At 36.1% G+C, this 14180-nt stretch overlaps 1 protein-coding gene across 1 annotated transcript in view; it reads left to right on the forward strand.

Moving 5' to 3' along the window:
- Positions 1–14180, forward strand: part of TMEFF2 (transmembrane protein with EGF like and two follistatin like domains 2) — a 260153-nt gene that overhangs the window by 135860 nt on the left and 110113 nt on the right. Inside the window, exon 5 of the mRNA XM_003940807.4 lies at positions 5290–5386. Coding sequence (XP_003940856.1) covers positions 5290–5386 — 97 coding nt within the window. The remainder of the gene's footprint in view (positions 1–5289; positions 5387–14180) is intronic.

A 14180-nucleotide genomic window follows, 5' to 3' on the forward strand; every position in this document is an offset into this window, starting at 1 on the left:
GTGGGAACACTTTTCAGCTCATTTCATGAAGGGCAGGCATGGAAAACACAAGAAAAGAAAATTACAGTCATTCTATCTCATGAAAATAGATTAAAAAATGCTCAACAAAAATATTAGCAAAGGAAATCCAGCAATATATTAAAAAGCTAATATACCAAGATCAAGTTGACTTTTCTCAGGAATGCAAGGTTAGCACTGTCAACAGAACAGACAGAAAACTATTGCAACACATATATCTGACAACAGATTTGTGCCCAAAAGATATTACACATTCCTGCAGGTGGAGAATTTAAACACCAACAACAACAATAATTTTTGCCTTAAGATTCAGTAATCCTGCTGCTAGTTATTTATTCAAGAGAAATAAAAACATACGTGCACAAAAAGTCTTTTATAAGAATTTGTACAGCAGCTTTCTTCATAAATACCCAATTATAATTTTCAGTCAATAAGTGGAAACAACCCAGATATCCTTCAATGGGAGAATGGATAAATAAACTGCAGTGTATCATTCAATGGAATACTAAGCAATAAAAAGATACAAACTATTGATACGTGCAACTATTTGAATTAATTTCAAAAGCTATCATTTTGAGTGAAAGAAACTTGACACAAAAATTACATATTGAGTTATTCCACTGATGTGACGTTCTAGAATAGTTAAAACTAATCTGTGTTGATAAGATCTGCCCATATATAGACAGGGTAGTGGTAGGGCAACGCCTGGGAAAGGGAACCAGGGAACGTTTTGGGAGTTCTCTGTGTCTCGATATGCACTCCTCAACACTAATTAAAGGCTACTGAGTTAGTTCATTTGCATTGCTGTAAAGGAATACCTAAGGTTGGATAATTTATAAGGAAAAAAGGTTATTTTTTGGTTCATGATTCTGCAGGCTGTATGAGAAGCATGGTGCCAGTATCTGCTTCCAGTGAGGTCTCAGGGAGTTTTTACTCACAGCAAAATACGGAGTTCGAGCAGGAGTGTCATGTGGTGAGATGGGGAGCAAGAGAGAGAACGGAGAGGTTCCAGACTCTTAAACAAACAGATCCCACCAGACACTTAAACAAGCAGATCTCATGTGAACTGAGTAAGAACTCACTCATCACCAAGGGTATGGCCCTAAGCCATTCATAAGGGATCTACCCCCATGACACAAACACTTCCTGCCAACCCATACCTTTAACACCGAGGATTACATCTCAACATGAGATTTGTAGAGGACAAACATCAAACCCATATCAGGTACCCATAAGGTCTGTGTATGGTCCAGGACCTGCCCTCCCTGCAGGATACCAAAATCTGTGGATGCTCAAGTCCCTGATGATATAAAGTGGTGTAACGTTTGCATATAACCTACGCACATCCTCACATATAATTTAAATCATCTCTTGATTACTTGGAATACATGATACAACAGAAATGCTGTGTAAAAAATTGATATACTATTTTTAAAATTTTTTTTATTTCTGTATTTTTATTTTTTTTCCTGAATATTTTGATTCAAGATTTGCTGTATTTGTCAATGGGGAACCAGCAGATAAAAAGATGACTTTATTTCTGAATGTCAATTTTAATTGAATTTTTAACAGAATCAATTACAATGCTTTTCTATGTGTTCAAATATTATAGTTCACTGTTTTGAGAAATGATATACAGTAACGGGTTAAGATATTATAGGAGTCATAGGAAGCATGATGATGAGAGCTGGGCTCAGCAGCACATGATCATGTAGGACCAGCAAGAAGAACAGGGTGGTGATGGAATTCAATCTCCAGAAGAAATCTTCTCTCTGGGCAGAGAGATTTGAGAGAGAAGTAACTCAATCATTTCTTATAATCCCTCCAATTCCAAACCTCCCTAAAATGATTAAAGACATTGTAATGGCAGGGAAGAATATTAGGGATAATGTGCTTTCAGTAGCTCCACTTCCTTCACCCCTTAAATTTCTCTCAATCACTTGCCAAAACCTAAGTTTCTCTAAAATAATGGGAAACAATTATCTTCACAACTCAAAATAAAGAGCTTAAAATGCAAATGCATGGTTAGGGTAATACTTTAAGATAAACGAATTTTATTCCTAAACAGTATATGAATGCAAATTAAGCACTGATCTTTCCCGTTACGGATAATATAGAAAGAAGAAAAAGAAGTAACAGTCCAACTTAACACACATTTACTGAGAGTGTAACATGGACTAAACACGTGATTTTCAAACTTTTTTGACTGTGACCTTTAGTAAGAATTGCAATTTATATTCCAGCCCTGCATGTAAGTACATATGAATAACTAAAGCAGTGTTGTAAAATACAACATGTACTTGCTAAACAAGATGCAGTCTGGTATTTACTAGACTAGTATAGTTTGTCTCATGTTTGCAGAAATGCAAGTCATGATGCGTTAATTTTGCTACCCACTAAAAGGTTGTGAATTGTGGCTTGAAAAACACAGTGCTATTCTTTCTATTCAAAATGTGGTCCGTGGACCAACAGCAGCAACATCTGGGGACTTGTAAGAAATGCAGAACCTGAGACCATACCTCACACCTAATGAATCAGAATCTGTATTTTAACTAAACCTCCAGTGCTTCCTGTGCCCTTTAAAGCATCAGAAGCCCTGTGCTAGACAATGCCTGAGTAGGATTCTCTGTACAGATGAATGCTTCTCGGTATTGTTTAGAGCAGAGATTCTTCCTCAGAGATAGTCTGGTTTCAGAACAGGCATACTCAAGACTCAAACTAAGCCTAATTCAGTACCTCCAAGGATATGTCACGGCATTTTTATTTAAAACAACAACAACAAATTAACAAACAAAATCCAATAAAGCCTCTGAACCAGACCCTATTTAAGAACCACTATATACATAGGTACACACATGGCAGTGTGCTTTGCTGCCTTCCTTCCCCTCACCTGTATCTGTCATTTCTCCCCATGCTATCTCTTCCCACCTCCCCACCCCCGTCCCTCCCCCATTTCCCCCCAACGGACCCCAACAATCTTGCATGTTCTTCACATGTACCCCAAAACCTAAAATGCAATTTAAAAAAATGAAAAAAAAAAAGACATGATATGTACCTATGGCAGAACAGTGTGCAGAGAAAACAAAATAATTAAAAATGAAAAAAAAAAATAAAAAGAACCACTATATACAAAGTTAAGTGAAAGTTACACACTGAGTTAGTTGTTTGTTTGTTTACTATTATACAAAGGCACAAACCTATGCTTCCAGTAATATGGAAAGTTTTTATTTTATTTTCCTTTGTGGATGACTTCATAGAAAGGCACTTTATTTACACAATACTTATTGATGGGGGATTGCTACTGCTTCTTTTGAATTTACTTCTCCTTATTGGAGAATTTCCAAACATGTTCATTTTGCCACGTAACGTGACTTCTGGTAGAAATATTATTCTTAGTCCTACTGAGATAGCAAAATTTCTCTCTGGATGACCTCCAGTCCATCCCTTACCAAAGATATCAACTGCTGAGGAAAATGGGGCTGCCTCTAAGTGGCTATCACTGTTCATTAAGGTCCTTGCCATTGTGTTCGTATCTTTCCTGAGTAATGGGAAGTTTTAGTCTGGAAGTTGCTAATCTTGCTAACACTAAAAGGCTTTCTCCCATTAGCAGCTTCTGTGTTGCATTAATAATAAGAAAGTAATAAAGAGACCGACCTCAGCTGTTCAGTCTCCCCTGAGACAAGGCCCCAGCTTCCCTCTTAGCCCCATGGTCCACTCTAATGGTCTTGCCTATATTAAAGTAATAGAATGGATAATAAGATAAGTGCTGTCTATTCTATCAGAGTTTAAAATTTCTTCTTCTTTTTGGGGAGGACACTTTTTTTTTAAGACATCCAAATTGAAAACTATACTATCAATACTTCTGTAATTGAAATTGACCTGTTTCATTCATACTGTTTTAAAATATAGACTATCAAACATGGGGGAAAAAATGTGTTAGAAAAAATAAATCCCTTTACCTTTCTTGGACGAGTTATAAAACAGAGAACTCTCCTAAATGTGTCTTCTTGTCCTTTTTTGAGTAAATCAAATTACTCATCTGCATAGCAGTAAACTAAAGAAAACTAAGATCTTTGATTTTATAAATACTAAAAACTCTTGTTAATAAACAAAGAAGAAATGATGAGAAAACACCATATTAAAACAAAATAAGATTGGATTTGACAAGTTCAAGGTGCATGCTAATAAATTGTTAAATATGTTCGTAAAGACAGGAACAAATGCTGGGCTTAATTGCTTATGTTTCTTTTTTTTCTGTTGAAAATATGTTATAGTTTGCAGAAGTGCACTTCCTAAAGATTTCCTTGATTTAAACATCTGTTTTTAAGTGTATGATCTGTGTATGGAATTATATTATCTATGCAGTAGTTAGTAGGTTCCAATTTTTCATTTTAAAATGAAGCTACTTTTTGTTTCAACTATATTTATTTAACTGGGTAAACAGGTAATACACCTTGAAAGTGTTGCTCATTCCTAGCACTCAAAATATTAGAAATTTTTTCTCAGCTTACACTATTGTATCCTGATTTTAAAAGCCTACCTTTAGGTGATATATTGCCTATTTTTGTACTTGTAACTTCGAAGGAAAAAAGGATGATGATGATATTAATCATCATCATGATCAGTGACTCAATGTATTTTTTAAAATAAAATGTATTCATAACCCTCTAAAAAGGAATCACTGTGATTAGCTCTATGCAATATTTATGAGAGATTCAATAAATGGCAGTAAAAAACAACTAAAAGCTATTTTCTAAAAACTTATACTCAATTTATTTTTTCTTGTAAGCACTTAACAGTTTGAGGGAAAAATGTGAGCATCTCTAATAAATCAGGGATGCTTATCTGAATTTTTAAAAATTATACATGAAAACTCTTTTTAAATGAAAAAGTCCAAAATTTGGAAATAAAAAATGCTAAATATTTTTCGGTAAAATAAAGAGTAGATCTTTTCCCCAAAGAGGAGACAGTTTGAATCCCTTTTAACTAAGTTTATTGGCTAAAATTTTGATAAATCCAGTAAACCCATGTTTGCTTTATTTTGCATGCAAAATGCAAACGTGTTCACTGCATATAAGTGGGAGACATATTATTGTTAGAGTTGTCCTTGAGATGGAGGAAGAAGAGCCTGGCGTATTGTGACATTCTTATGAAGCTCCAATAACAGACAGGTCCATTGGGAAAGTAACAGCTTTAATAAAGAATTGTCCTAGGGTTGTAGATACAATGCACGCTTATCTGAATTCCTTTTACTTTCTTTCTGTTCTACAGTCCATGAAGGCTCTGGAGAAACTAGTCAAAAGGAGACATCCACCTGTGATATTTGCCAGTTTGGTGCAGAATGTGATGAAGATGCCGAGGACGTCTGGTAATATGCTGTTTTTATTCTTTTAGACAAAGTAATGACAATGATTAATTTCTTTTTAATGCCATCAACCATTCTGCAACAGAAGACATTGTCTGCATTTTTATTTTCTTATTCAGTTCCCAAGTGAAAAAAAAATGAGGGCTATAATAACAGCAAGGAATTTCTGGAACTGGATTAAGAGGTGGGCCAGCCATGCAGCTATCCATGGCATTACTTGATATGTACACTAAAATATCACTGAAGCCCCCTAAAACTGTCAGCATTAGGATATGGGGGCGGGGGAGTCTTATTTACTAGAATATCTTTCAAGAAGTATCATCAAGGGTAGGTATGATGGCTCAAGCCTGTACTCCCAGCAAGCCTGTACTCCAGCATTTTGGGAAACCGAAACAAGAGGATCACTTTAAGCCAGGAGTTTGAGACCAGCCTGGGCATAAAGCAAGACCCACATCTCTACCAAAAAAATCTAAATTAGCTGTATATGGTCACACTAGCCTATAGTCCCAGCTACTCAGGAGGCTGAGATGGGAGCATCACTTGAGCACAGGAAGTTGAGGCTACAGTGAGCTGTGATCATGCCATTGTGTTCCAGCCTGGGCCAAAGAGTGAGACCCTGTCTCAAAATTTTTAAAAGACATCATCAGAGAGCAATAGATGATCAGACTTAGTCTGTTTAGGTTTCTATAAAAATACCATAAACTGGGTGGCTTATAAACAAAAGAAATGTATTTCTCACCATTCTGAAGGATGAGAAGTTCAAGATCAAGGCAGATTTAGTGTCTGATAAAAGCTCATTTTCTCTTAAAATAGGCTTCTTCTCACTGAGGCTTCACATGGCAAAAGGGCAAGGAAGGTCTCCGGAGACTGTTTTAATAAGGGTACTAACCCCATTCATGAAGGCTCCAGCCCCATAACCTAATCACCTCCCAAAGGCCCTACCTCCCAGTGCTATCATCTTGGAGGCTAGGATTTTAGCATATGAATCTAGGGAGGGGGACACCAATATTCAGATCATTCCAGTTGCTAATCTGACTTCTAAGATGATGGAGTAGCTACTCTTATAAAGATATGTTCGTCAAATAATGAATGGTACTTATTATTTTGAATGGGTGCCAACATTTTAGCCTTTTACTGTATTGGTTCCACGCTAAACACATGAAAAGTGAATAACTCAGACTTCTGAGGGAGTTCTTTGTGTCATGACAGTGAAAAGAAGCAGCCTCTTTTTCATTACTCTCCTCCTTTCTTCTACTCCTCCCCTCCTCCTCTTCCACTTCTTCCTCTTCTTCTTCTCCTCCTCCTCCTCCTTTTCCTCCCTGTCTTCCTCCTTCTCCTCCTCTTTTTCTTCTCCTTTGTCTTCATCTTATTATTATTATTATTATTTTTCTCTTTTTCTTTTTTACCTATACCTCACCCCTTTCAGGAAAACATCTGGCTCCTCTTCATTTTCTTCAGCATGCAGACTGTGCTTGCCTAGATCAGTTAGCCGTCATCTTAATCAAACTTTTGTGAGTAGAAGGGAAAATTCATCTAAGGAAAATGAAGAACATAAAAATTAAGACAAGATTATCTAACAATAGAAAAACAGTCTGCATTTAAAATGTTTTTTAAGTGAAAATTCTATCTGAACAAACGGTGGTTCTTAGGGTAAACTACGTACTTACAGCTAAACACTGCCTTTGAATAGCCAAGTGAAATAAACATCTATTACTAAAAGCAGACATCAGTAGAGTTATCATACCTGTTAAACACCTATGGCCAATGGGCATCTGGGAGCCAAGTGAGAGAGTCTATGCACTGGTTTGACCATCTTGAGGTAAACAAATGTATGTTTTTGGAAAACATCCTAGGCATCTTAATGGCTGATGAATATGTGGTTTCCAAAACTGAGAGATTTCCAGAAGTACTTTGGGAATTTTTTAAAACATACCAGTTATTTAGTTCTGCCCCGAAATTAATGAATCAGAATTTCAGAGAAGCGGGACTTAAAATTTTACCTTTCTACAACTCCCAAGATGATTATGGAAATACTATTCTAAAATAAATGACTAATTCAAAGAATCTTTCTCCCTCCTCAATGCTTTTGGGCTCTTCTGTAGTCATAAGTTTAAGACACACAAATAGGAAATATATCCTTAAAATATTTTCTTTCTAACATTTGTTGGTGACTGTATCTGTAGTTCAGCATCATTTTTAAGCTATTAATTACCTTGTCAATTATTTCACTTTAAAACAATTTACATGACTCTCTTTTTTTAAGAATTTTAATTTTTCTGTTTCCTTATCTTTTTGATGATTATTCTTTAAGTGCTATTGCTCTACTTTCCAAGTACAGATATTTAAGACATGAGCTTTTAAGAACAGCTAAAAATTATACATTGCATACAGTAGGCTTTATCCATTTGTATACTTTTTTCTCGGTTATCTTCAAAATAGCCAGAGGAGGTAGAATTCCATTATTATTTTCCTTTACAAAGAGGAAACTGAGTGGTAAAGTATTGAAGTGGCAGGATCAAAATGAAGATAGGAGGTGAAAATAACTAAAGCTTGTTAGCATAACAATTCAACCAAAAACGCAATTGAAACAATACGTCATTGCTGTCATGTCTAGACAATGAGATGACCCGACTGAAGGCAGCATATTTGCAGTGACTCTCTAAGGCCTGCAAGTTTAGAGCTGGTCTAGGCAGATGTTTGCAGCTGGAAGTGGGAAAGCATCTAAGCGAGCAAGGTGAATCCTAGTATTCTTGCAAAAGTTCGGATCCATGGTGTGGAGGCAGTATGAAGAGACGGGCCAGTTAGTGGTACAAGAAAGGCTTAGCAATTGTCTATAGGGCCCAGCCATGGCAGCTGTAATTCAGAAAATAAATTCAGTTACAAATGGTACAAGAAGAGGACAAGGCAGAACTTTAGTCATGGAGAAATTGGTGTCAATCGGAAAAGCTCATCAAGAACTGAAACAGGAAAGCCTGAATAGATACTGGAATGGCATACAAAACCAAGCCTTGGTTACAAGTGGCTCAGAGAAACGTACCCTACATCTGAGATACTAATCACAAGGTCAGAATGAACCCGGCAGCAAAGCTAATTGAATGCTAAATCAGTTAGCTCTTGGCTAGGATATCTTGTAATGCCCCCAGCATAGGGACAAGCTTAGCTCCAAAATGCAGAATAAGCCTGAACCTCCAGATGGGGGCTAAGTGGCCATGGCTGTGAAGATTAGAGGACTATAGGGGCAGGGAGCCAAGAAGATCATTAGACTTCCAAGGCAAGGATGACAGTTGTTAGCTTTTAAATAAAATGTATCTAAAATGTTCAATGTAAGCAATAAGGAATTGTGCTGAAATAAGTGCATTGATTTTCATTCACATACTTTGTATATTAACATACCTATGTTAAAATCTTGTATTTAGTTATGGCCATGAAGGGCAGATTGGAAACAGCTGAAGGACAGAGGAATAAAGCAATGGGTGACATTAACTAGGCATAGAATGAAAGAGGCTATAAAGTAGTGGAGTGATCTGACTATAGTACGAGGCAACAGAACCTTCACTCAATCAAGGAAGCGTTGATACACTATTGATTTTGGATGTCACCATGGCCAGGTTCTCTCAAACATAAAATACTACATATGCTGTGTGGCAACAAAGAGTACAACTTAGTGTTTCATTTTTTTCTTTTAATGCCAACTAAATTATAATTTTATGTGTACAGATTTCCTCAATCCTACATTATGAAGTAATAACAAGATGTGAATAACTACTGATGTGAAATAATGTTCTTACTGTATTCCACAATACTAAGACAAAGGGAAAAATTAATTCCTTATCTAACCCTGGCCTAAGTTAATATTTTACATTTTGCCACAGGGTTAAATCTAGTTATTCCAACATTCTCAAGTACTTTCAAGATGAAGACAAATCTTCACTAGAATAAAAAAGTCAATACACTGTTAGCTGATCATCTTTTCATAGTTAGATGAGTTTTTGAGTTAAGAAGAAAGTTACGGCCGGGCGCGGTGGCTCAAGCCTGTAATCCCAGCACTTTGGGAGGCCGAGGCGGGCGGATCACGAGGTCTAGAGATCGAGACCATCCTGGTCAACATGGTGAAACCCCGTCTCTACTAAAAATACAAAAAATTAGCTGGGCATGGTGGCACGTGCCTGTAATCCCAGCTACTCAGGAGGCTGAGGCAGGAGAATTGCCTGAACCCAGGAGGCGGAGGTTGTGGTGAGCCGAGATCGCACCATTGCACTCCAGCCTAGGTAACAAGAGCGAAACTCCGTCTCAAAAAAAAAAAAAAAAAAAGAAAGTTACACTAGAGATGGGAATAAAGAAATTAATAAACATGGGAAGGAGGAGGAGGATAAAATAAGAGGAGAAAAATAATAATTAGATGGTACTGACAAACTATGATACTAATGATGCAACATTTTAATGCTTTTATTTTGAGAAAACAGATGGCTCGTAATCTAATATAAGACCCTAGTTTATGTTCTGTGATGTCATTTCAAGGTTTTTCTCTTGCATTTTTCTTATATTGGGAACATCAAGGCTATAAAAAAAATCAGAAAAGTTTTTGGTTTTCTCAATAGGAAAGAAAGACCATTGCTACAAAATATTTTTTCAGTTACAGGTATTAACTTAAATGTAGAAAAGATTTAAGCTTCCAAAAGAGGGTTAAAATTCAACAGGACAAGTTGTTCACATGCCAATACATCCATTCCCATAATAGAGGTATCTTTTATTTAGGGTGGACTTCAAAAGTAACTGAAACACCCGTGTGAAGGGATGTGTGTGCCTGTTTATGGGGAAGAGGTTAAGAGAAGAAGAAAGGGCTTAAAAGATTGTTTCTCTTCATGTCTAGACTGAAAACAGTCAAAACTAATACATTTATGCATAAAAGAGACTCACAAAAATACCCAGACAAATATAATTTATAAATAAGAATGGCTTATAAATAAGTCAAATATAAAATTGACTCATTGCAAAGTAATAAAGCCCCATCTGGTAGCACTGGGAATACCAGCTTATGATTTCAGCAAATATTTCTGTTACTGGGTTCACTTTAGAAACAGCTTTATATTCCCTTAATTATCTTACCTGATAAATTATCTCAGTAAGTCTAAAGTAGGTCAGTGGAAACTCTTTTCACTGGGAACTATTCCTTAGAAGTAATTAGCCTGGAAGTTTCTGTTGGTTCTGTCAGTCGGAAGTAGTTCAGTGCCCTGGGGTTGATACTTGATTTGAGATATATATATACACATAAAAAAGCATTGATAGCTGGGTCTGACCATAGGAATGGCTGGGTGTGAAATTGGCTGCATGCCTAATATTTCCAGGAAGAGAGCACAGGTGCACAGGTGTAAGAGCAAATGCAGCCAGATGACAAATGACATAAAGGGACAACTTAAATTATTAGGTGTATAAAAATATATATATATAAAATTAGGTGTATTTGCTTTATATGTATTCTTTATAGCTCTTTATTCCTGTTTTAACTTTGCTTTTGTAGTATTCTCTACATGCCGCTCAGGCTCCATTAGCAATATCATATTGGCTTAAATGCTATTAACTCCTTAGTAGTCATACATTTTGCCTTTGAAAACAGTAATAATGTCTTCCAGTTTTAGTGTATAACATCCTAAGTGTTTGAGTGCAATGGTAAGAAAGGAAAGAAGCAAAGTTGTTGCGATAAAATGATTTCCAAAGAGGAATGAATGAATGTCTATTATTTTCTCTGTTTCATTGATGTTTCATAACTTAAACAGGGAATGGGATTTGGCATTTCTTTTCTGGGTGTCTCTTACAAAGACAGTTTAGTCTGAAGTCTTTAACACCTTGCTCCTTTGCTCTGAGAGGGTTCCTTGTCACTAGGAAGACTGTGTGTTGCTGGCAACCTGCCCACATTTAATGCATTTTGGACTGCGGAGGCTCGTGAATATTTGAAGTTGGGGCAATGGCCATGGATGATGTTTGGCATTAGATTTCATCATAGGTATAAGTAAATTAGACACTAGGTCTTGCTGACTTTAGTACCTTTGGGTTGTGAGTTTGAGAAGGAAAATTAAGATACCTCTGAGGAAAGTACAAAAAGTGGTTTTATTTAAATCTACTCCTGGTTGACAAGTGAACAAAAATATTGTGTTGAAAGTGGAAACTGCAATCTTAGTATTGTTTTTCTACTAAGTAAAAAGATCAGACATGGATATGATATATTTAAAGAGGATGCTGATTAGTCAAAAATTTTAGCCACTTGAGAGTTCATATAGATTCCCCCTAGGGTGTTTCCCTTTTATTAATTTCCTTTGCTCTCTGGACTCAGAACTGTAACTCTGGTAACCAACATTAGGTCTCGGTTCTAATACGAGTTTACTTATGGAGACAATGAAAAAAAAAAAAAAAAAAAAAAAAAAAACAGAAAAAGATAATAGAGATCCGTTATCTAAAAAATCTACGGTTTTTGTTGAATCTATACATGCCTTTTTGAGAAAACATTTTTAGTTTCAAGATTCCTGGAGTTCAGTTATGACCTCCCTCCATTTACCTCTCATTCCCACGTTGAAGACAGAAGCTGTCACCTCTGAAAACTGCAGTAGCATTTTCTGTTTGTGCCAGTGAGTAGGAACTGAAGAGTAGATACCTTTCTTTCTTTTAATGATTCCATTTGTTTTGGAGAGAGAAATATACACCTCCTGATTTGGGGAAGCACACATCTTTTCACTCCCACAATTTCCAGGGGGAAATGTTGATAGTTTTTAGCAAAGGTGTGTCCAAATCTGAAAGTTGGGCTTTGCTTTCATAATTTACGTCTTTTCTGTATTTCTTCACCTATCTTGATCAAGAAAAAAAAATAGCTTGTATTTTTCTAAATTTTATACAATGTAATAAAATTTAGAAGTAAAAGACTAGTATTTCTGAGATGGTCTATAGGATGGTCTACCCAGGGCATTAAACAATGCATTAAACAATGCCCTTGTCAACAAATGCCATCTTTGCAATCCAAACTTCTCTGTGCAGTAGCTGCCAGTAACCCAATCTGCAAACTGAAGTTAAAAGCTTCAAATGTTACTCAGGAAGACAAATGCATAATAATGATACTTCCAATATGCAACAGTCAAATAATAACAACCACCAACTACTACTAACCGCCCCTCCAGAAAAAGGAGAGTACGCTTTATGAAAGTAAAAACTTTAAAAAAAATTGAAAATTGAAAATAAACCAGTCTTTAAAACTTTGAGTCTTCTGTAATGCTAGGCTAAATTTTAATGGGTTTTCACATAAATTCCAGAGAACCTTTTAAATTTTTCTCAGTATCCATGCCTCAACTCTACTAGCTGTCACAGTGATAATGAAACTTAATTAGGGTATGACAGCTACAAACCCAGATCTGGTGTAAAGTACCAAGAAATATGAGAATAAAGAATTCTGAACTTCGGTGTGTTTTATTTGTTTTTACAATATCTATTTAGGCCATGCAGTTTAAATCACGTAACTTCTATTTTATATCAAAATTCTAAAATACTGCATGGCAACAGAACAAAGGAAGCAAAACTCCAAAGTGCAGATTGTGTTTTGATCACTCACTTAACAGTTTTTCTCCTTTTCTTGAGTTTAGTATCTTTGCTTGCTTTTTCAGTCTTGTTGTAGGCCACACCCAGTTAATGGTAGGTAGCCTTACTTTTGGTGCTCACTCATTAAACTCACTCTCTATTTCTTCTTGAGTTTTCATGTCTCCGTTTCTAGCATATTCTGAGTCAGTGATTCCTGTCTCCACAATCAGGGAATACCTGCTCCATGTTCCAGTGTCCCTGTGTAACATTCCAGTCTCAGAGATAATAATAGGAATTTCGTTGCAGTTATCAAAGTGTGACAGACGTTTCCAAAGCATGTCAGACACCATCCTAAATGTCTAGATTTATGGAGCTATTAAGCCCTCACCACAGTCTTATGCATTTAATATACTAGTAATTCTCATGTTACAAAACAGAAAACTGAGGCACAGAGAGGTTAATCAAACTTTGCAAAGTCACAGTAAGTGGGAGAGCAATTTGTGCCAGCCAGACTGACCCCATGCTCTAATTACCACTCAAGGTCTTCCCTTACAAATTATGTGTATATGTAAGTGTATATTGTGTGTATGCACACACACACACACACACACACATACAGGCTAAATGTATCTGTCTTATATATTCAGGATATAATTTTACATGTTTTAATGAGAAAATAAAGACTTTAAGTGGCAATTTGGGATGAAATTTACCACTAACACACCAACATTGTGGATGATCCCCTTGAGTTCTTTTTCACTCGGTATATAAAATATATTTCTTTGTAGTTCCCTTCAAGATTGTATGTTTCATCTGTTTGTTTTTCACAGGGATATTGAATTATTATGTATGAAGCATATCCTTATCATGGTTATGCATGCATCCAAGCAGATGAGAATGTTACTAGCCTTAAGAAGCATACCATAGAAGAGATATACCTTCACCAAAACCTGGGGTTTTTTAGCTGCTTCAATTCAATTTGCCTATTTTGCAGTGGCAATGGAAATCCTGACTGTGGATCAAAGCTTATTACAGTTGTCTCTTTCTGCGATAAGACTAGAAATTCTTGGAGATGAGAAATAGAAAAGGAGAAGAGAGTCACCAAATTATATAAAAATAAATATAACAGTGGGTTTGAGTCTCTTAGTAGCAATGCCCTGCTATATATTTTAATTTAGCACTTAAAATATGATGTGAAGCCTCTTATTTCCCAATATAGCATATATTTTTTGTGGTTATA

This window comes from Saimiri boliviensis, chromosome 5 (assembly GCF_048565385.1).
Source record: "Saimiri boliviensis isolate mSaiBol1 chromosome 5, mSaiBol1.pri, whole genome shotgun sequence".
In the NCBI taxonomy this organism is placed as follows: Eukaryota; Metazoa; Chordata; class Mammalia; order Primates; family Cebidae; genus Saimiri; species Saimiri boliviensis.